The sequence below is a fragment of the Peromyscus eremicus genome, chromosome X (genome assembly GCF_949786415.1).
Source record: "Peromyscus eremicus chromosome X, PerEre_H2_v1, whole genome shotgun sequence".
NCBI classification, from domain to species: domain Eukaryota; kingdom Metazoa; phylum Chordata; class Mammalia; order Rodentia; family Cricetidae; genus Peromyscus; species Peromyscus eremicus.
In genome coordinates this window covers 23582146-23605691 of record NC_081439.1, presented here as the reverse complement: position 1 = coordinate 23605691, position 23546 = coordinate 23582146, and the positions used below count along the sequence as shown (strand labels likewise).

Below are 23546 nucleotides of genomic sequence, written 5' to 3'. Positions count from 1 at the left end.
GTGGCTGGTTCTGTTTCTCTGATCTTTCAGCGTTCACACAATATCTGGCCCCCAGTTTGTTTTCATTAATAAGACCTTTTAATATTCGTGCTACAAAGGGAGCTCAAGATCATCATGACGGGGAAACCCACAGAGATAGCTGAACTGAGCTCTTGGGGGCTCATGGACTCCGCGGACCAACAGCTAGGGAGCCTCCACATGTGGGTGACAGTTGTGTAGCTTGGTCTGTTTGTGGGGCCCCTAACAGTGGGATCAGGACCCGGCACATGAGCTGGCATTTTGGAAGCTTTTCCCCATGCTGGGATGCCTCGCCCAGCCTTGACACAGAGGAGAGGAGCTTGGTCCTGCCTCAACTTGATATGCCATGCTTTGTTGACTCTCATGGGAGGCCTGCCCCTTTCTGAACAGAGAAGTGGATGTGGGGAGGGTAGACAGAAGGTGGGGGTAAGGAACAAGAAGAGAGGAGGGAGAGGAAACTGTGGTTATGTAAAATAAATGAAAAAAATTAATTAAAAAAATAAAAAGAAAAAAAAGCCAAAGCAATAGTAATATAACAATATAGTGTACACATATATACTGGTGTGTTTGTGTGTGTGTGTGTGTGTGTGTGTGTGTGTGTAGATATCACAGTATTTCAGGATATTTCAAATAAATTTACTTTAAGTCCCACCTTGTTCTGCCTTTCCTAAGAGTACCCCAGCTCTTTCTCATTATATTACCCTCTTTTCTTTCCTTCTTTTCTTCCCTGAGGCTCCAACTGATTTGCCTGCTTCAAGATATACCTGACATTTCCCAGAAGATGCTCACATTCCTATAAATACACACATCACAGCCCTTTCTACCCATAGATAAGTCATTTCTTGCCTAAATCAAACTGCGTGCGGGGGAAGGTATGCACCGTCCCTTTCTGCAACATATTCTTCATATAATTTACTACAATATGCCAGGTATGGTAGTGAACACTTTCCCACCTGGAAAATAGGAGCAAGAAAATGAGGAATTCCAGTTCACCCTCGGCTACATAGTGAGTTCTATCCCAGGCTACATAGACTCTTTCTAAAACAAACAAACAACAACAAAAAGGAAACATAATTGCACTTCCATTTACTGTCTGTCCTCTCTACCCAACCAACTGTCAATTTTATGAAGTAAAAAAATTGTCTTGTTCACCAGTGTACATTGAGTAGATAAAATACTGCTCTCCATTAGAATCATTATTTACACTACATATACAATTTCATGTTCTACTGGACACATTAATCAAGTAAAAATATAAAGATGAAATTAATCTTACTCTTATTGAAGGTAAATTCTCCTTTCCTAGGGCAAGGATGTTTTCCCCTGGAACAGAGCTTCATGTGGCTGGCCTCAGATTCACTGTGCAGCCAAAGACAACCTTGTCTCCATCTCCAGAATTCTGGGGTTACAGGTGTGTCACCATGGTCAGTTTTAAGCTGCACTAAGGGTATAATCCAGGGCATCAGGTATGCTAGGCAAACATTCTGTCAATTGACCTATATCACTGCCTGGTAGAAGATTGCTTAAAATTTGAGATAGTTAAGCCAGACTTGGTGATACATGCCTTTAATCCCAGCACAGAAGGGGCAGGTGAATCTCCTGTGAGTTCAAGCCAGCCTGGGCTACATGGTGAGTTTCAAGCCAACCAAAAGTGAGATTGTGTCAACAACAACTAGATATTTTACATTCTTTTTTCAATATTAACTCTTTAAAATATACTGTGGAATTTACTTCAGCACATCAAAAACTCTCATATTTCAATATCTCAAAGCCACATGTGCCTAGACGCTATAAGACAATGCAGACACATAGCACACAGTAGGCAGTTGGTATATATTTGTTAAATATTCATTAATTCTACTTTGATTCGTCCATATTACAATAATAACAAGGTAATACTGTCTCACTATTGACACTGCCTAATTGTCTTAGCCTTTTGTTTGGCGTTTAAATTGTCCCCAGTTTTCACTTTTTGGAATAATCATGCAATAAGCATCTGATCCAAATCCAGTTTTCATTGGAACAAAGATATGGCACATTTTGCCAACAAATTCCACTTAGACTTTTAGTACTTTATATCTGGTTATTAAGGAATCTCCTGCGACTCTAGCAGGGCGTGTACTGCTGATGATTATGATGACAGAATTATTGGTTCTTTTTTTGTCTGAGGTAGTGCACAGTATATCAGGCTAGGTACAAGTTAAGGTTGAAAAATAGCAGACTGAGGCAGTTAAATACACAGGGCTCAGAGCTGAGTGAATCTGTATTTTCAAAGCAGTGGCATTTCTCACCCTCCATTTTAGTTAAGTAGGAAGAAAGTGAAAGCTAAAGAAAACTGAACAAAAATGGGAGCTAACGGTCCCGCTTCGGCTCTGGCTGCGCCCTGGAACCCAATAGGCACTCGGTTCTCGGCCGGGACCGCCCTCTAACCGCCTTCGCCGCTCCGGGACAGGCGAATTTCCTTCCCGCGCCGCCCTCCCGCTCTCTGTAGCCCCGGACGCGAGGTGACGTCAGCCGCCAAGGCGGGACTTCCGTTCTCCTGGACCCGAACCGGAAGCGCGTTCCTAGTTGTCCAGGCAACACCTCCCGCCCTCTTTGTGTCTCCTCTCCCCCCCCCATCCCCCCCCTTCGCCGAGAACTGGGCCCGTGGTTGCCCACCGCCTGAGATCTGCAAGCTGCATGCCCACGAGGTGACTTCGGGGACTGATGGGTTGCTTTGGGGGAGTAAGGGAGTAGCCTGGAGGCCCCAGCCTGGAGTACTGTCTTGGCGGTGATGTTGTGGCTCTAATTACCATCATCCGGCGGCACGAGGTGGTTGCAGAGACCCATGAGAGTTCCAAACTCTAACATATTGTTTAAAGAAGCCTAGTTCTAATTTATGCTCTCAACCCCATCGTGCTTCCTAATCCTTGGATGCCTGCTAAGAATTCTGATGCCCCCACCAAATTTCCATCCAAATCTTTAGAAGTGAGGCACAAGCATGGGAACTTTTTTTAAGTTGTGATTCAAATATGTAATTCCAATGTGCTGTAAATCATCGTTTTGCAGTAGGTCTATAGGTGAATTTGATTTTGCCTATCCAGCCCTAGCTTGGGACACATCCTTGGAGGGATGTCTAAGATATTGGCTCATTTTTAAAAAAAAAGTTTTCTTTCATCTCCCTTGCAGCTTTGAGCTCTGTAGGTCAGGGCTCTCAGTGGAAATTACCTAACAGGCAAGTTCACAGTGAAGTGTATAATCCCCTCTGTTGACTGCTGCACTGGGAAAGTATACAAACTAAAGTTGCAGAGAGATATTTTCATTCTAAAACTATTTTACAGCTGGCAGAGAAATATTTTGTGTTTCTTAAAATCCAACGTTTAAGGAGAAATTGAGATAAGACGGACTGCAGGAAATTAAACATTGCTGGAGTATAGCTAGATAAGAGAGTTCACAATCACAATACGGAACATTCAGAATTACTTCTTTACGTTAGGAAATCCACTGATAAAGCACTTGGACAGTGAATGCAAATTATAACTGTTTGATTAAGGCCAGATAAATTGAAAATATATTAATGTGTTTAAATGTACTTCGGAGAACATTTGGAGCTTTTTACTGTTTAAGTTACTGCACCCTTAATAATTTGGGGGAGCAGAGGTAGGAGAGAATATTATCAGGATACAACAGACAATTTCAACAATTCCAGTAGCCTCCAAAGGCAGGAAATAATACCTGTTATTCTCTCTGTTGGAAGAAAAATGGGATGGCCAGGAGGTGGCGCACACCTTTAATCCCAGCACTCAGTAAGCAGAGGCAGGTGGATCTCTGTGAGTTCAAGGCCAGCCTGGTCTACAGAGCGAGATCCAGGACAGGCTCCAAAGCTACACAGAGAAACCCTGTCTAGAAAAATTAAATTAAAAAAAAAAGAAAAGAAAAGAAAGGGAAGAAAGAAAAAGAAAAAAGAAAAGAAAAGAAAGAAAAATGGGAACTCTAAAAGGAATAAATTGTAGGATTTATCCCTCCAAATAAGTGCCCAGAGCAAGTACAGTATTCAGAAAAAGAAATTAGCATGGAATTTTTAGGAATATGTTTCTATAGAAAGAAATTTGAAATAAGTCTGTGGAAATCTAAAAGTGGCTTTAACTGCTTAAACTACAGATTTTCACTGCTGTACCAATTCTTTGGAGTGTGTGCTCTATTGGGCCCCCATTCTTTCATGGTCACACTAGGCTATGTTGTATGAAAGACACATGCCTGAAATGGAACAAACGCCATCTGTTCCTTTTGAAATGGATTCTCATTGCCGATCTCTGTTGTCCCCGTTTTCTGTTCTCCCGTTGTCTGTGTGATGTTCCTGACTCAGTACCCTGCTCTTTCATGGCCTTGTAGTTCATTTCTGATTGACACTAGCCACATAAGGGTTCAGTGGACTTGCAAATAAAACCATTCACAAATGTTTACCACCCTTGCTGGGAAATTAAACAATGTCTTTCTGTGGGTGGAATGTGATTTGTATGAGAGGAGAAGGGCAAGAGTTGTTAACTATCTTCTTTCGGTCTTCTCCCCGACTCGCCACACCTTCCTTGTGACAACACTTACTGCCACACCCAGACAAATGTAAACCTGGGCTTGAGAGAGTGAAAAGGAATTAAATAGTACTTGTCTCCCTCCATCTTCAGCTTTAACGGGGGCTGTTACAGACAGAAACATAGTAAGATGTGTGCCTGTAAGCAGGCCCTGTGTCCAGCTAAAGATGGAGTTTGGGGGTTGGCAAGGTGGCTCGGTGGGTAAAGGCACTTATCATCAAACCTAACACATGCACACAATAAACAAATGTTCTTGTTTTAAAAATGGAGCTTGGAATTAGGCCATCTTTAGTGTCTAAATGACAAGAGTAGGGACCATACAAAGCCGTAGGAAGAAATCCATGAGGTGTCAAACCTGATGTGCTCAGCCAGCTACCACAACCAGCTAGGGGTGGCATGGAGACACCCAGAGTAGGAGGGCAGGAAGCAAATTGTCAGAAGTCGGCATGTTATTATTTTTCCTCATTGAGCTAACTGTTGGTGTATGTACGATTGAAAGGCATCTCTGATGGGGTTCGTGTTATATGTTCATTCAAGCAGAGTTCTTAATCACATGGGACTTAACTTCCGTTACTCAGGGCACCTTCATTTGCTTTGTTTTAGTCTCCAGCATACTCCTTCTTTGTGGCAGTGTGTTCTGAGGGTCTAAATTACATCCCCAAACTATCAGTCTGGCTCGGAGCCAAATCGGTGGGAACCTCAATAGGAAAGTGTTGATTCTCCAGGCTGTAGCCACATAGACTAATCCAATAATTGATTTTGACTCTTCCTTTGCAAAAGTGAAAGCAGATGAGCTTTCACGGATTTAATTTTCAAAATTGTATGAAAAGAAGAAAAGGCAGAGAGAAAATTCCTGTTCTAGAATACACCATTATAGTTTTGGAGGGTGTTTGTGGTCTTCACTCTCGGGTTTTCATCCTATATTTATAAGAAATATATTCCAAAAAAAGGAAGTCTATAAATATGCAATAAAAAGAATACATACTTTCAACAGAGTTTTCAACAAAGCACTACAGGTGCTTTCAACAAAGCCATTTATAAATGGAGTTTTTTAGTAATTTAGTGGAAATAGTCACATTTTATCTGTGGAAAAATGACAAAGCTTTTAACTGTTGTTCTTCATGTATAGTTATGCATTTAAAATTATATCTTTCAGAGCAAGCAAAGACTGCAGAACAAATGGGTTATTGGGTGGTTTTGTTTGTTTGTCTTTGTTTTTTTTTCCTTTTTTCTTTTTCTTTCTTTCTTTTTTTTTGCCTTAGAAAGGCTGTATGGGAAAATATATCATTCAAGACTGGGAGGCTCTGTCTTGTCAGTAGGCCTCAGCAGTGTTTAGTGAATGACCTCAATGCTGGTGTGGTTTTTTTCCTCCCTTCTTTGGTGGTTGAGGACAATGAATGGTCTCTGTATTCCCCAAAGCTCAGCTGGGTGGTGACCATGATGCCATTGTGTTGGCTGTGGAGGGCTGCCCAGTTTGCAGAGCTGTGGATCCGGCCTTCCCTGACATTGCCAATCCCTTTTCTCTCAGTTCTACCAGCCCTTCAGAAGAAAACTTGTTCAGTCCCTGAAGGCTTGTTCCAGAAGGGAGTAGGAGAATTCGGGGCAGGGGCAGGGGAAGGGGGCGTGAAAGGTAAAATGGAAGACTTTAAGACCCGCTACGCCGCCCCCCCCCCCCACCTCCCTGTACACTTGCTTTTCTTGAGATGAGAATGCTACTGTAATGCCTGGGCATGTTGCAGTGTTGGCTTTGCCAGGGATGCCAAGTTATTACTATTAAATTCTTAGCCAGCTTTAAAAATGTTACCAGACTCATTTGGAGAGGAGGTGTTTTTAGGAGCACATACCCATTTGCAAGGAAGACTGTGTCTGTCTACTCAAAACCCTGCCATACCTGCTTCTTCATGTTGCTGTCTAGCATTGGCAAGTTAGCTGTCTACGTCAGAAATCATGGGCCTCCCCATGCTTTCCACTGTTGATTGATACTATTTCACTGGTCTCTTTTGTTATCGCTTTTTAGAAAAGATTTATTTATTTTTGTTTTACATGTATAGGTGTTTTGCCGCATGTATGTAAGTGCACTACATTCCTATAGTGCCCAAGGAAGCCAGAAGACACATGGGATTCACATGGGATTCCCCTGGAGCTGGAGTTACAGATGGTTGTGAGCTACTATGTGGGTTCTGGGAATTGAACCCATTCTCTGCAAGAGCAGCAAGTGCTCTTAACCCCTGAGCCATCTCTCCAGCCCTTGTTGGTGCTTTTAATTAAGTCTTTCAATATCTATGAAGAGCTTTAATAAATGTTCCAATTTCCTTACTTATTCATGGAAACATTTCTCTTCTTTTGCCCCAAATAGTAGGAATCACTTACCAAGATTAGAGTTGATCCTAATTTCTTTCTTGTTTTGCTAGTCTTATGTAGAGCCTAATAATTTGTGAGATATATAAGAATTACATGATTCTGCCGGGCGGTGGTGGCACACGCCTTTAATCCCAGCACTCGGGAGGCAGAGCCAGGCGGATCTCTGTGAGTTCGAGGCCAGCCTGGGCTACCAAGTGAGCTCCAGGAAAGGCGCAAAGCTACACAGAGAAACCCTGTCTCGAAAAACCAAAAAAAAAAAAAAGAATTACATGATTCCTCCACTGACTTCCAAGTAGAAAGTGAAGAACATTTGGAATGCTCAATATATTAGGGATAGAACATAATATTATCATATTAACCTAAAACTGTAGTCAACAGGATGCTAGGAATTGATTTTAATGTTTTAAAAATGTGGGAGGGGCTTGTTTTGTTGGATTTTTTTAAGCAAAGATGAACATTATATAAAAATGATTATATGTGGCCCACAACCCTAAAATATTTCTTATCTGGACCTTTACTGAAAATGCTAGCATAAAATATGAAGAGTGATACTAGAAATACTGAGCTAATAATTATATAAAGCTCAGTGGAAATTGCTATTCCTTCAACGTGTTTCTCTGTGTTTTATCTGATTTGAGTTTTTTGTTTTTGTTTTTGTTTTGTTTTTTTTTTGGTTTTGGTTTTTGTTTTTAAAGACAGGGTTTCTCTGTGTAGTTTTGGTGCCTGTCCTGGATCTCGCTCTGTAGACCAGGCTGGTCTTGAACTCATGGAGATCCACCTGCCTCTGCCTCCTGAGTACTGGGATTAAAGGAATGCACCACCACCGCCTGGCCTTATTTGAGTCCGAAAGATTAATTTGTAAATGCAAATCTCCAAACTCTTCAAAATTATTCATTTGAATATCTATAGGATTTTGGGGATCCTAACATGTAAAGGAATATGGTTTGGGAATTCAGGAAGGAAAAGTATCAAAGCCTAGGGTGATGTGAGCATTTCTGATATCCAGCCCCAGTGACACTACTCAGAAGGATGGCAGCAATTTGATTTTAAGTATTCCAGTGGCCAAAACGAATTGAATTCCTTTTCTACTTGGTATTCAAAACCAAACAAAATTGCTAGCAAAGTTCCTATAGTCCATCATTGACATAAATTGTCTCTTTCCTTTATGGCCTAAGTCTTCAAAGTGTCTGGGAGCTGGACCGGGTCTAGAACTCTGTAGAGTGCTTGCTTAGCTTGCACAGGGACCATGGCTCTCTCCTCAGCATGAATGACAGAATTTGATTAGTTAGTTATCTTACGTCATCTTCTAGGTGGTGGGACACCAGGCTCAACATGAACCATTTCTGGTTGGGAAGCTAAAACTCAATTTCTTTAGTGAGCAAAGATGGTTTTCCTGGCTTCTGGCTTGCAGAAATGCTTAGCGTGAGCATAGTGTCACTACAACCCTGCTACCTAATTATTTGTTGAACCAAGTCATAAGCAACCTCCAACTCGTTTGAAGCCCCTTTTCATCATGGCCATTGACATGTTAGCTGCTGGGAAAATGTCACTAATTACCCTTAAACCTCTTCAAGGCTTACCTGCTTTCCCACACTACCCAAACATCTCGCTGTAGCAGAAGAGCCTCAGCTGTCTCGTAGATTTTCAGAATATGCTAGTACCTTTAAGACCAGATTGGATCTTCCCAATTATAAGTCAAAACAAGATTTGACCTATAATAAATATTCATTCACAGTGGGGTTTACATTACATTTGAGATTATCAGACTTGACCCACTTCTATCATTTGTAAGGCATGGAATAAAGTCTAGATCCCAAGCAGTTTGCTTTGGTTTACTTTTTTTTTTTTTTGACACCTATATAGCTCAGGCTGGTCTGGAACTTGCTAATGTAGCCAATTCTGGCCTCAAACTTGCTATTCTGCTTCAGACTCAAGAGAACTGGGATCACAGGCATGTACTGCCTCACCACACCCAACTAGGAGATGCAAAGCTCTTGATTTCCAGATGACACATGCTGACTCTTGGACTTCTCGTATTTAATTCCTATGCTCTTTGTTAACCTAGAAAACAGATTTGATTAAGACACTCATGGAGTTCACATCGATGTCATTGTGTGCTGCAGACACTGAAAGCTCTTCAGGCTTCATTGATGGAAATATGAAACCTGGCTTTAGTGAATTAGCCACTTACAGGCTTCCTTGCAGTTGAGCACTTAGGTGTGCACTGATTTCTACCATAATTGCATTTGCATTTTATTTTGTTGGATGGTAACATACCCAATTACGGACTATTTTCTATTTCCTCCGTAGCCTATAAAGAGCATTAGCTGCTAGCTGTGTTTCCAGGAAATGGACCCTGTTTGAAACCTTTAAATTAGAGTTGAAAAGATCAATTCAGCTTACACCCTCACTGCATTTGATAACTTTCTCTCGGTTTCCATCCACTGTGTGTGTGCATATCCCTGAATGCAGGGAGGTATGTGTGTTTAAGAGAAGTCTGTAGAAGGTCATGGCGACCCTCTTAGCAATGCCCTACTTGAAAGCTTGTTACATTTCATTGTGAATGATTCTCTTTAAGATAAATCTGAAAGCAAGGATAGACAGTGTGACATCTTAGTTTTTAACATACTCATGAAAACATTTCACTGAAGTCACAAAATAGGTCAGCTTTATTTTGAATAGTTTGGGGCTTTTTTTGGAGTCTTGTCTTCTAGTTAAGTAAGACAAATGGGGTTTCTTCGGGATCTGATTTCTAAAGGTTCTAAAAACTTAAGTATCACATTGTTTGTGTTTTTGTTTCATACGATCTTAAAGTTATGTGCATTTTAAGATTTTTTTGTTTAATTGTTTATCTGTTTGTTTGTTTTGACACAAGATCTCTGTAGTCCAGACTGACCTTGACCTCATGATAATCCTCTTGCCTCAGCCTCCCGAGTTTTGGAATTACAGGCATGTACCACCACGCCTGATGTAACTATTTTAGAAGTACTTTCTGGTGTTGCCAGACATTTTAGAAACTCTAACCAAGGAGAGGAAATTAACTTTTAATTCATTATTTGTGTGTGTGTGTGTGTGTGTGCGCGTGCGTGCGTGCGTGCGTGCGTGCGTGTGTGGTGTGTACAGGCCAAGGTCAGAGGACAACTTTTGGAAATTTTTCTTTCCACTGTGGGTTCCAGGTCATCAGTCTTGTGTGGTAAGCACTTCTACCTGCTGAGCGGTCCCAACCGCCCGAACCTTTATTTTAAATGGGTAGTAAAAGATGTGCAGGTGGAGCTGAGACCTCACTTTTTAGCTAGGCCATTCAATGGATGAGTGAGTGGACACAAGTACATTGGTGGCTAGTAGGTAGGAAAAGGAACAGTACTGGCAGGGCAGAGCTCTTGGCCAAAAGCTGTTAGATCATCAGGCCATGCCTCAGGAGCCTCCTGCAAGGAAGCAGGATGATTAGGGAAAGAATATCCTATGAAACCAAAACCAAAGTGGAGGCTGGAGAATCCTCTTGTTTGAAGAGGCTTCTACAAGTCACAAACTTAAGGCAAGACCTAACAGAGGATTCCAGTCAGTCGGAAAGATAGTCTCTTCTCATGCCTCAAGATTGGGCTGGCAAGATGGCCCCATGGGTCAAGATGCCTACATAGCACCACACCTGACAACCTGAGTCAATCCCGGAGCCCACAGAAAAAAAGAGAACTAACTCACTCACATGTGACTTGCACACACACGTGCCATGGCACACACAGCACACCCACATACATAATAAATAAGAAATAAGTGTTCAAAAGGCTTAAAACTAGTAAAATAATATTGTAGGCTTGGAGCCCATGCTCCATACATTATTTGTATACACATACTAAGTTATGTAGTTATTTTTATAGACTTTTCTTTCAGTAAACAAGTAGCTAAGTACACGACCAGGCATGGTCCTTTGACTCAGTTATACCTAAGGGGATTGCTCTTCCCAGACCGTGAGATCATAAGCCAGATGACAGGTTCTTGTTGCATGAAGATCAGGCGTGATGCTGGCAAGGGGCAACCTCTTAAGAGCTATTCTGAAGACCACGAAATAACTGTGACTGTCTTATAGCAGTGCTGATCAAATGTTCATGCTGTGTTTGTCTTTCAGTGCCCACTTGGACTTTTGCAGTCAGAGATAGCAGCAATGGTAAGATTACCTAGTTTTCTTAGGAATTTGGTAAAGTTAGTCTTTGTTGACATTTAGGATGGGGATAGAGCTCAGTGGTAGAGCACTTGCCCAGCATGCACAGCACCCCTATGTTCAACTCCTAGCAGTCCTTGATAGGCCCGTTTTACAATGCTGAGCCAAGGAAAAGGTGTCTGAGTATCACAGATCCAAACACTCAGAGTTCAAAAGTGTTTGTACACCAACACAACACACTAAATATTTCAGATGTTGAGGTAGTACAGATTGTGGATTTCCAGTAATATATATATACAGACATTCCAACTGCCACTGAAATCTGAAACACTTCTGGCCCCAGCATTTCAGGTAAGGGACACTCATCCTGTCTATCAGACAACTAAAAATTAAAGCACCATCTTATACGTGTTAGAGAGATGTCTCAGACATCGAGGAGTGGAGTAAGCCAGAAGATAGTAGGAAACAAGAAAAGGAACCAGAGGCTAGTGTGGTCATTAGAATTGGCAGGCCATTTCTAACTTGGAGCTAGTACAGATAGCCAAAATGACAAATGTCAGGAACTCTTTCTTGTCTTACAAAAAAACAAAAACAACCAGTAAAGTAGAAATGGGACTAGTTGGGAAGAACAGCATTAGGAGTGGGAGGGGGTGAAAGAGGGTAATGGGGTGAATATGATCACAATACATTACGTACTAGTATGAAGTTGTTGTCCTTGAGACTGTTATCACATATACTAATGAAAAACTTCAAATGAACTCTTATTAGAAATATTGTGAATCATATGAAAGAAAGCATTTTTGAAGAAAACAATATTTGTCTCTGTCCTCAATGTCATGGTTTCTTTTCCTGTTGTTGTGATAAAATACTCAGATAAAAGCAACTTAAGGGAGAAAAAAATAATTTTGCCTCCTAGTTCAAAGATCCAATTCATCATGGCAGTAATGTTGCATATACAGTCAGGAGCATGGGGTGATGAATGCATGCTTCTGTTCCATTTATAACAATCTAAAATCCTCGCCAGGAAATGGTGCCACCTACTGGACAGGTCTTCCTGACTCATTTAACATAATCAAGATAATCCCCCCCAGGAGAATCTAAAGCTGCCTCTCAACTGATTCTAGATCCTGTGATGTTGTCAACACTAACCATCACATCATATAAGCCTCCATAACCTTCAGCTATAGTCCTGTGGGTAACTTAGGAAATATATTACATTTGCCCCCTGGCGTGGGTACAAACCTATTTTACACTTTTTCTTTCTTTCTTTCTTTTTTTTTTTAAGCTTAGTAGCGTCATCAGGGGAAGTAGGTATTCTTCGGTAGATTAGTGTAGTGGTTTGAATGAGCAATGTTCCCTCTAGGCTGATGCAATTGATCACTTGATCCCCAGTTTGGTGACACTGTTTGGGGAGGTTATGAGAGAGTGTATAGCCTTGCTGGAGAAAGTACATCACTCGGAGGGGGCTTTGAGAATTTATAGCCTTGTCCCACTTTCAGTTCACTCTCTCCTTCAAGTTTATGGTTGAAGATGTGATCTCAGCTTTCTGCTCAGGCTACTGTGTCTGCTGCTTGCTGCCATACCTCCCAGCTGTGGTGCAGATTCTAATAGGTCTGAATAATAAAAAACCGGAGTCAGATAACAGGATGAAAACGGAAAGATCAGAGGCAAAACAGCCAGCCACTAGAAAGACCTCTTACCTCTAACGAAATCCTCAGACTGAAGGGAGCCGAGCTCCTCTCTCCACCCCTGCCTCATCACTTCCTGTTTTCATCTCCCAATGCTGGGATTAAAGGCATGTATCTCCCAAGTACTGGGATCAAAGACATGAGATTCCAAGTACTGAGATTAAAGATGTGTGCCACGACTGCCTGGCCTCTAGTGGCTAGTTCCCACACTCTGATCTCCAAGCAAGCTGTATTTGTTAGAGCATAAATAAAACACCCGGCCATAATGGACTCTAACCCTTTGAAAGTGCAAACCCCTCTTTAACACTTTCTTCTATAAACTGTTCTTGCTTCTGTATTTTTATCACAGTAACAGAAAAGTAACTGATAACACTTAGTAAATAGCTGTTGGTTAGTTGCTTAAACATTTGAAGATTCTCTGAAGGATGAACCATGTCTGTCTTATATGTCCATTTGATGTCTGTCTTATATGTCCATTCCATAGACATCAAAATGGAGAGCTACTGCATCTTGGTATTCTCACCCAGTATATGCAAGATACTGGCGACATTATCATCATGCAATGTTTTGGATGCGAAGCCACCAGAATGCCTACAGAAAGTCCAGGGATTCCCATTTCATGTCCCCGTGGTTCTCCCCTCATGGAGTTCTTCCGTGGAACTCTCTTGCTTATGAGGCTAGGCATCCTTGGAATTTTCAAGGCCAGCACACGGCCTGGCAGGAGCCTCCCTACAGAGTTTCACATCTCCAAAGCTCTGGGCTGCCTCTGTGTGATAGCAGTAGAACCCAGGCCTCCACAGGAGAAGATGAAGCCCCGCATGAAGACGAAGAGATGGAGTCCGATTCAGATAACGAAGTAGAATGCGACTTGAGCAATATGGAAATCACCGAGGAGCTCCGCCAGTACTTTGCAGAGACCGAGAGGCACCGAGAGGAGCGGCGTAAGTTTCAGGCCGGTTACCTTGTACTCTTTCCACTGCCCTGACATTTGCATGTGCTTTCTTCTCTAACACACCAAGTTCTTTTAGAACTTTCCATTCAGGTACAGTTAGTAATCTAAATCTGGTCCTGAGCCCAGAAAAAGTATGCTGATGTTGTACCTAAATTATATTGGTCCTCAGAGTTTTTATATAGGACTGTTCATTTGAGTTCCTAATAATATCTCTGCCATTTTTTTTAGCATTAGACACTGAACCAGATAGAATGTGTGTGTGTGTGTGTGTGTGCGCGCGCGCGCGCCCTCCCTCTCTAATCCATGCAGCAGTCCCTCAAGGCATGGAACTCATTTTACAAATGAGAAAAGTGAGGCTTAAGGAGCTTAATTACACAGCTACTCATTTACTGTTAGGATTTAACTCTTCCAGACTGCACTCTACCATGCATCTTTCCCTCGACCATGCTTCTCCTTGACACTGCTAGGTTTCCCAAATACTGTTATGAATCTGAACACTTTCCTGGGACAGAGCTCAGAGCTGGTCCTATAAAGCTCCCTGCAATGTAGAGTCGGTGTGAACCTACACAGAATAACAAAATGCCTTGCACGTACAGCTTTCCTGTTTGGTCCATCCTACAGGTTAGAGCATTGCAATAAAGGTCTTACCACCATACATCCAAAAGCAGGAATTTTTCTGTTTAACATTGCCAGTGTTCACTAGACCATTTATTATTGTTATAAGTGCCCTTGAAAATTTACAGATATTTCTTTCCTATTAAAACCAATATTCAGTCTCAATACACCTTTAAGTAGGGTCTCATTGTGTATTTTATGCAGAATTTTCATTTGGTTGGTTGATTGGTTGGGTTTTTAAGACAGAGCCTTCCTGTATGGCCCAAGCTAACCTAGAACTTATGACCCTCCTGCCTCAGCCTCCTGAATACTGGAAGTAAAGATATGCACCACTGAGGCCAGCTCCTTGCCCAGAATTTTCTAATAAACAGACACCTAGAAGCTTCAAAGTAGGAAAGTTTCCTTTCCATTTTAAAATATCTGTGCCCTCTTAACAATAGATTAGCATTTATTGATCCCCAATGGATGAGGAACTGAGCAGCAGACTTTGGATGAACTATTATTTCCTTTAGTGAGTCTTCACTAAACCATTTGTTCTGTTATTTTTACCAGTTTTCTTCTGATTAAACTGTTGATTTCTTTGATGCATATTAGAAAATATATCCACGGGCTAGATTAATGCCTCAGCAGTTAAGAGCACTGACTGTTCTTCCAGAGGACCCAGGTTCCATTCCCAGCATCCACATGGCAGCTCACAACCACCTGTGACTCCAGTTCTAGGGGATCTAATGCCTTTTTCTCACCTTCAGGGACACAAGACATGAACATGGTGCCCAAACATATATGCAGGCAAAACACTCATGCATAGTCAATTAAAAATAATAATTAAAAAGAAAGTGTATCCAAACAACTGTATGAAAACAATACTTTGTGTTTTGCACAAAGTACATTTTTTGTTATGTTTATTTATTTATGGGGGGGACTACAGGTCAAAGGACGTACTTGCCAGAGTTGGTTCTTTCCTTCCACCATATGGGTCACAGGAATTGAACTTGTCATTGGTCTTGATGCTAAGTGCCCTTACCCACCAATCCATTTCATGAGGCCCATAGAGTACATTTCTTTCCTTGATCCCCAGAAATAAATTTTAGCTTTTCTCAAAATTCATAGAAAATGGTAATTAGTCTAATTTAAGACATATACCACAAATGAAGAGGTAAGGTGTGGAGCATGTTCACATGTACTTGTAACACTATGAGTTACAGCATGGGTTAGATAGAGAACATAGGATTTTGCAAAATATTACTGCCAAAGAAAGGCATATCTGGATTTTGTTTTGTTTTTGGAGACAGGCTTTCTCTGGGTAGCCTCAGCTGTCCTGGAACTCACTCTGTAGACCAGGCTTGCCTTGAACTCATAGAGATCCGCCTGCCTCTGTCTCCTGCGTGCTGGAATTAAAGGCATGGAGTACAACTACCCTGCTACATAATCTGAATTTTTAAAACTTAACATTTCAGAAGTAGTCAGCCACTGTGAGTTAGACAGCCCATCGCCATCAGTGAATTGTTCAGCCTGGACTGCCAGCATGTTCTTGTCTGTGTCGTCTACCCTTCCCAGTGACTTACATCGTCGTTAAATGATAAAAACACAAACCATGAAGTAGGATGAGGAACCCCGGAGGGTTTTATGGAGATGACTCACCTGATAAAGTGCTTGTCTCACAAGGGGAAAGACCAAGGATCGTATCCTGGTACTGACACAAAAACTGGCCAGCCATGGCATCTACCTGTAACCCCAGTACTTGGGAGGCAGAGATTTGATCCCCAGGGCAAGCTGGCTTTCTAGAGTGGCCTTCCAGGAAGCTCCATGTTCATTGAAAAGACCCTGCCTCAATAAAAAGAAATTTTTTTAAGGTAGAGAGCAATCAAAGGAGCCCCCAACACCGACTTCCGGCGTCTGCAGGCACTCGAGTACACACAAGTTCTGAAGATAGGGCTGTAGCTCAGTGCTAAGGTAATTGCCTAGTATGTGCATCCCCAGCAGAGCAAAAAGAAAAAACTCCTTTTGTGTGTTGGGACTACCTATGCTTTCCATTATGTTATGTCATCCTTTCCTCTTAACATACTTCCTCCAAATACTACTTATGAGAAAATAGACACTTGTTGTAACATTTTAAAGGTCAGCTGTAGTTTCAGTTATTAGGAAAAATACGTTTAGCTTTCAGAAGGGGAAATTTTAGTCATAAATGGCCATCAATTGAAACTGCATGATTATTTCCCTGATACTTAGAAGGAACATGAATGAAAGTTAACATCCCCCATAGGAAAGTGCGCCCTCCAAAACAAATATTGCCCCTGTGGTCTTGGTGCCAGTCAGGTCTTTATCAGATGTGATTCAAGGGTGGTTGTTGGCTCAAAACAAGGACATGTTCTCAGAGAACATGGTATTCTTAAATGAAGTTGAAGTAAAATCCTATTTCCAATGAACTGTAGAAGAGTGTCTGTGGTATACAGCCCCCACACAGTTACTGTTACAAACAAGTGCTAGAGCCAGTGTCCACGTGGAAGGATGGCCGTTGACAGGTAGCTGTGGAGAAATGGAGCGGGCTCTGGACTTTGACCAGTACCATCTGTTGGGAATGAGAGAAAAGGTAAGTTCACTTGGTGCTTAGACTACTGTGGTATTTTTCCTAAAGAGCCCAGATGTGTTTGTGCATCTCATGGGAAACATTGGCTCCATTATGTTCTGTATATCCCATTCTGAGGGTTTCCTCTGCTGTGCCCATAGTCAGTGCACTGAAAACCCACCACTTTCTCCCTCGGTCTAGAAAACCTAGAGCATATAGCAAGGCTTACAGTGCGGTGTTCCTGAGCTGTTTGATTTAGGTAATGTGATTAAAGTATGAAATCACACTGACTATGCGCCATTCCTCCATCTGTATTCATCTCATCAGTACAGATGTTCAGAAGAAAAAAAAAAGCAGCTATCGAGATGATGGATGTGGAAGGTCAGAGCAAATGGAAGGGGCTGGGTAAATGCACTTTCCTCGTAAAAGCTGAAATGGTGATTGTCCACTAACGTCAGGGTTCCATTTAACGTGGAACAGTGGACACAGAACGAGGAGACCACTCAAATGACTCTGCTTGGCAGGCACCTGTGTTTTGAGTCTGTTGCTGATGAGCCAGAAGGGCATTCTTAATGTATTCAAGTTTGTGCTGTCCCTTGGTTGTGCTATCATCATTAACTTTGGCAACATAGCAGAAAAATCTCATCAGAAAGGCATGCTAATCTTAAAAAAATGAGGGGAAATAACATTCTTTAATACTCATTATTGTAGTGCTTTGTCTCTCAAACGGTTCTGCCTTTGAGCTAATTATCTGTGGAATATTTAATGAGTGTTTTCCTGCTGTGTAAAATTTCCCTAAAGTCCAAGTAGCTTCCTGTGGTTATTTTTTCCCATTATGGATTTTAATTCTACATTAGTAATATCTCTTTTTAAAAATCATGTTTAATTAGGTGTGGGGAGGTGGGGAAGGTTATAAGAGTGTTAGTATAATGCCTATAGAGGCCAGAGGAGCCTGGAATTATAAGCAGTTGTAAGTCCCCTGCTGTGGGTACTGGAAACCAAACCTGGATCTTCTGCAAGAGCAGTCAGAACTCTTAACCACTGAGCCATCTCATATACCTATCTCATATATATACATATAGATGCATAGACTTGAGGCAGAAACATGTCAAAACCATGTACCCTAAGCTTAGATGGAGTCCAGTGATATTTTTCCTTTAAAATATATTGCTGATTGGAGATGGGGTATGTTTATTTTGACCCCACATGAAAATGATTGTATTTGCTTTATAGGGTTGCTGTAGAAAATTACAGAAAATTTAATGGTGAAATGGTAGAGGTTTATCTTTTCAAATCCCAAATCAAGGTATCCTCAGGGCTGCCTTCTGATAAAGGCTCTAATACTTTGTTTCTGGCAGCTTCTGTTGTCTCCCAGCATCCCTTCACTTGGAGCATTTTCACGGGCTCTGTCTGTACATGGCTTTCCCTGTGTGTCTCTGTGTCCTTTTCTGTCTCATAGAAGGTCACTGTCATTAGATTTAGGGTCTGCCCTAATCTCGTACAATCCCCCCATTATCTTTAACTGTCTGTGAAAACCCTCTTTCCAAGTAAGCTCCCATTTTGATGCTGCGGTGGTAAGGAAATGCTGCACAGCCTGCTTCAGCCCTGTGTTGAAGCGGGGATGGACCTCTGAGTGCTGTTTTGATTTGTAGTTAGTCAATTCCCTTGGCCAGATGCCCTTAAGTTAGTCAGGCTTTCCGTGGCTGTGACAAAATACCTGTCAACCAGAAAGGAAGGATTGATTTTGGCTCAGAGTTTCAGAAGTTTTATTCCAAGGTAATCGCATGGAATCATGGCAGAGCATCAGGTGGGAGCAGAGAGAACATGCCTGTGCTGATGGGCTTCCTCCTGCTAATCCTTTTATTCTCTCTGGGCCCCAGGCTTTTGAGGGTCACCACCCACATTCATGACAGGTCTTTCTTCCTTGGTTGATCATCTAGAAAAATACTCCACACATGCAGAGGTGTGCTTTACTGTATCGTAGGTGTCCCTCAGTGCGGTCATGTTGTTAATCAAGACTCACTATTAGAACCCTAGGAGAAAACAGTGTTCGGTAACATTGAGTGCTAGCGTTGTTTGCAATTTTAAGATGACCCAGCCTGTTTTCCATGCAAGGCAACCATGCAGCTGTCTCCAGTGTGATGTTGATGTTACTCGGCTTCAGTTGGATCATTTACTATCCAGTGGTCTGAGCCTTCACCTTACCTTGACAAAGAAAATGTGGAGGGTTTAAGGACCCTTTCTTTCCTTGGGAGGAAGGAAGAAAGCAATGACTAATAAACAGACTAGTTAGAGGCCTTCAAGCCCCTTGTGTCCTACAGTTCTTGGTTCTCTAAATCTGCGTATTCTAAAGCAGTGGTTTGCAACTTTCCTTATGCTGTGACCCTTTAACACAGTTCATGTTGTGCTGACCCCAACTGCAAAATTATCTTTGTTGCTACTTCATAACTGTAATTTTGCTACTGTTACGAATTGCAATATAAGTATCTGTGCTTTACAATGGTCTTAGGTGACCCCTGTAAGAGGGTCTGGTATCACAGGTTGAGAACTGCTGTTTTATAGTATTTTCAGACACCAACTGATCATAAGTACACAGCCTGTTGGTCAGAGAGTATTTAATTTCGAACTAAATTGTTGAGTCTATGATACAGCCCAGTTGCTCAAGTGCTTGCCTAGCCTGCCCAGAGCCTGAAGATCCATCCTCAGCACTGTCTAAACCAGGCATGGTGGCACTCTACTATAATCCCATACCTCAGAGGTACAGACCATAAAATAAGAAGTTTGAGGTCACCTTGGCTACGTAGCCAGCCTGGGCTAAGTGAAGATCCCAGTGCTTGTTAACACTTTGTGTCTCACCGGGCAATCTAAGGTTACTTCAGAGTTCTGCCAGAAGAACCAGAGGTGATTGATTCCAGGACTGCGGTGGGGATGAGCCCAGGGAAAAGACAGTCCCCAGCTAGGCTTCCACCCGATCTCCCACATCAAAAACACAGCAATCTATAGCAATAAGAAGCAGATAGAGAACTGTCGAGTGGTTTTCCTTGACTCAGGTTTTTTGTTTTGTTTTGGTTTGGTTTTGGTTTTTGTTGTTGTTGTTGTTATTCCAGTAGAAGTGAGGTCAGAGGTGAAATGACCGTTTCCCCTGGCTAATTGGGGCCCAGTTCATTCACCGTCAAACTCCTACCAGAACTCAGGTTTAAGGGTGTAGAATGTGCATACCTCTGAGGACTGAGCAGCAGAAATGCTGATGTTTTAAAGCTGGCAGAAAGAGCAGTGTTTTCAAGCAAATTCTTGGTGACCTCCGGTTCATTTGTGCATTAGGCCTCTTATGTGCATCTTCCAGTAAAGATCAGTACACATCTCTTTTCTGTGGCTTCACAGTCTTTTGCCTTATTATCTATTACTTCCCCACGTGACAGTAAAATGCAGATGTTCTAAGACAACAGTGGCCAGATATGTGTGGACAAGCCATATCTATCTATCTATCTGTCTGTCTGTCTGTCTGTCTGTCTATCTATCTAGCTGTGTCTATGTCTATGTGAGTGCCAGATGTGTGGGGTGCTCTCAGAGCCTCAGACCCTTCGGAGCTCGAGTTACAGGTAAATGTGAGCTGCCCCACTCGGGTGCTGGATTGAAATGTGTATCCTCTGCAACAGCAGTATGTGCTCCCCAGGGTCTCCTCATGCAGTTCTGGCTGTCCTGGACTCACGATGCAGACCAGTGTGGTCTGGAACTCCCAGCTGTCCCCCTGCTTCTGCCTCCGGAGTGCTAGCATTAAAGGCATGTGCCATCAGGCCTAGCTCTATCTGTTCTTAATAATGGTTTCAAGTTTGTAGAACTCCTTCTTGCCAACTGCAAGGTGTTAGTGATAAAGAACTGGATTTACAAGGGTGACTGCGAATAGCTGTATAAATGTCTTCCCTTCACACTTGATTAGCTCACCGCTGTCTTCCCTTCCAGATACTAGCAGAGAATGGCCCAACAAGGGAAGAGTGATTTATGCCATTGTTTGATTCCCCTGCAGCCATCTTGACTCCTTATCTTGAGGCATTCCTCTTGGTAACAATAGCAGCTGCAGATAATGTGCTTTCTGCTATCCATTTCCCTCTTGTCAGAGTCACTTGCAAAATCTGCGGGAGCCGGCTCCATTTTACCCTCTGCAGCATCGCTCTGCTGACATTTTTATGTGGCTATTTACATAGGAATAAAAATTATACTATTGGGACTTGATGTGGTTTAAACAAAAGTAGAAAGGGGGCACACGTTGAATAAATGCCCATTTGACAGAGATTGACTAAATTAGTAGACTTGCAGGTTTCACCTGGGCCGAGCTGTGAAATGACAAGTGAAACTCCACACCTGGAAAAGCAGATTCCTCATGTAGCAGGGAGACACTGAGTCAGATGCAGAGAGGTCAGCCCACGTCCATACCTCATTTGTGGTAGTAAGAACTGCTTCTTGGGGGCTTGAGTAGATGCTCTGGGTAAAGCCTTTGTCATACACGTGTGAGGATCAGAATTAGGACCTCAGCACCTGAAATCCCAGATGTGCGTGGCAGTCCACCTGTAATCCCAGCATTTGAGAAATGGAGACAAGGTCTCAGGAGCAAGCTGGCTAAGCAGACTAGCTGCGTCAGTGGGCTCTGGGTTCAAATGACTGAGCCTGCCTCGGTATATAAAGTGGACAGTAATTGAGGAAGACTCCTAACATCAACCTCTGGCCTCCATGTTCGCATGTGGGCAGGCACACCACACGCATGTGCAAAAGGAAAGAAAGGAAGTGGGGCTGGTGAGACAGACAGCTCAGTGGAGAAAGGCACTTGCTGCCGAGCCTGATAAGCGGAGTTTGATCCACAGGACTCCCAGGGTGGAGGAAGAGAGCTGACTCCCGAGAGTTGTCCTCTGACCTCCACACGTGGCACAATGTAGGCACACCCCAGATCGATGTAACCTTTAGAGATGTGCTTCTTGAGACACTGGACGTTGAAGGAAAACATCCCCCTCGTGGGGGAGCATTGCATGAAAGTAAACGAGGACTGCCGTTCGTGGCCCAGCCGAGGACAAGAGGAAGGCACGTGTTTTCATTTTTTCTCTTGTATTTTCAAGGTCTGCTGCAGAGGATTGGCAGATTGGAATGATGGCTTTCTTGGTGGCATTTTGCCATTTCTGTCAGTGGCTAGTGGCCCCTAAGAAGTGAACAGTGAGCTTTGTGGCTACTAATAGATAATGGGAATCTGTAGGTCATGCCTCAGGATCTGAAGACTACCTCAGCTGCCCAACAGGGTCCATATTTACCATTGGGAAGGGCAACAGAAAGACCTCAGGGGCCACGGGCAGCATGTGAGTTGTAGTGGCATGTGAATTGTAGTAGCAGTGGTGGCAGCATTCATCAGATCCTCTCCCTCCTGCATTTGCATAAATGGTCATGGTCTTATCCATTCCCAGGGCGGCAACAGCAATTAGACGCAGAGCGCCTGGAAAACTATGTGAATGCCGACCACGGCCTGTACTACAACCACCACCGGTCAGCGGAGCCCCCATCTGAGAAGCCTGGGGAGCGGCGCCAAGCGGAGATGAAGCGCCTGTATGGGGACAGTGCCCCCAAGATCCTGGCCATGGAGGCTGCTGTGCAGCTGAGCTTTGACAAGTACTGTGACAAAAAGCAGCCAAAATACTGGCCTGTAATTCCCCTGAAGTTCTGAGTCCTGGGCACAGGGACCCTAGGGAATGCCTCCAGAACCCTCTTACTTTTGGATGTGTTCTCTTCATCTCTCCTGGGCATTTTTCAGAGAAAGAGGCCTAGATACTGACACAGTGGATACAGCCTGTCAGCAGGAGGTGTACTGTTGCCAACACAAGGAATGCCATAAAGCGATAATCATGTGTATTGTACTGGCTCTTGATTTGCTCTCCAATAGTTCATTGAAATTCTTGCCTAGAGATACTGTCTAGTGCTTTGCATTTGTAATTTCCTTCCTTAAACCTTTCTGGATATCACAAAAGTCTTAAGGCACATGTCATCTTTTTTTTTTTTTTTTTGAGACTAGTTCTCATATAGCCCTAGCTGGCCTCAAACTCTTAAATCCTCCTGCTTCCACCTCCCAACTGCTAGCTTACAGGTATGTGCCCCATTCTGGGCTCTAATCCACGTATTCTCACTGACTGTAAGCCTTTGGTTCCCTCTGAAAAGGAGGCAAGTGTACAGTAAGACAAATGCCACTTGTCACTCGGCTAGCTGTCAGCCTGCGTGCTCTATAAAAGGCCTGAAAGTAAATGCTTTGGGCTTGGCAGGCCATGTGGTCTGTCTCAGAACTGCCTAACCCTAACTTTATAGCATAAAAACAGCCATGGATACTGAGTAAACAAGTGGATGTGACTCTATTCCAATAAAACTTTATTTGTAAAATACAGGCCATGGACTGGATTTGATCTACATCTGCTGCTCTAACACAGTGAAAATCACCCATCTGACATTATTGTTACCTTGTTTTCTGTCCAGAGCTTGGATGTCAAACAGAACTGGTAGCAAGGAACAATAATGCCCAAATCTGGTCACTCTTGCAGGCTCTTTGGTTGTCAAAATGCACAATTGAGCTCTTATTGCATATAGTAAATACCAATTT

At 42.7% G+C, this 23546-nt stretch overlaps 1 protein-coding gene across 1 annotated transcript; it reads left to right on the top strand.

The window, feature by feature from the left end:
* The first annotated feature begins 2624 nt into the window (after positions 1-2624).
* Gemin8 (gem nuclear organelle associated protein 8) lies at positions 2625-22815 on the top strand. The gene is made up of 4 exons (XM_059251041.1): positions 2625-2708; positions 11071-11109; positions 13276-13732; positions 22369-22815. Exons 2-4 carry the CDS (start codon positions 11107-11109, stop codon positions 22623-22625), a joined length of 717 nt encoding a protein of 238 aa, XP_059107024.1. The 5' UTR covers positions 2625-2708; positions 11071-11106; the 3' UTR covers positions 22626-22815.
* The last annotated feature ends 731 nt before the right edge of the window (positions 22816-23546 follow it).

Bases quoted from the DNA above. Each gene is read 5' to 3' on its own strand.
- Gemin8 (XM_059251041.1), top strand. The intron at 13,733-22,368 runs GTAAGTTTCAGG...ATCCATTCCCAG, and splicing joins GAGGCACCGAGAGGAGCGGC to GGCGGCAACAGCAATTAGAC.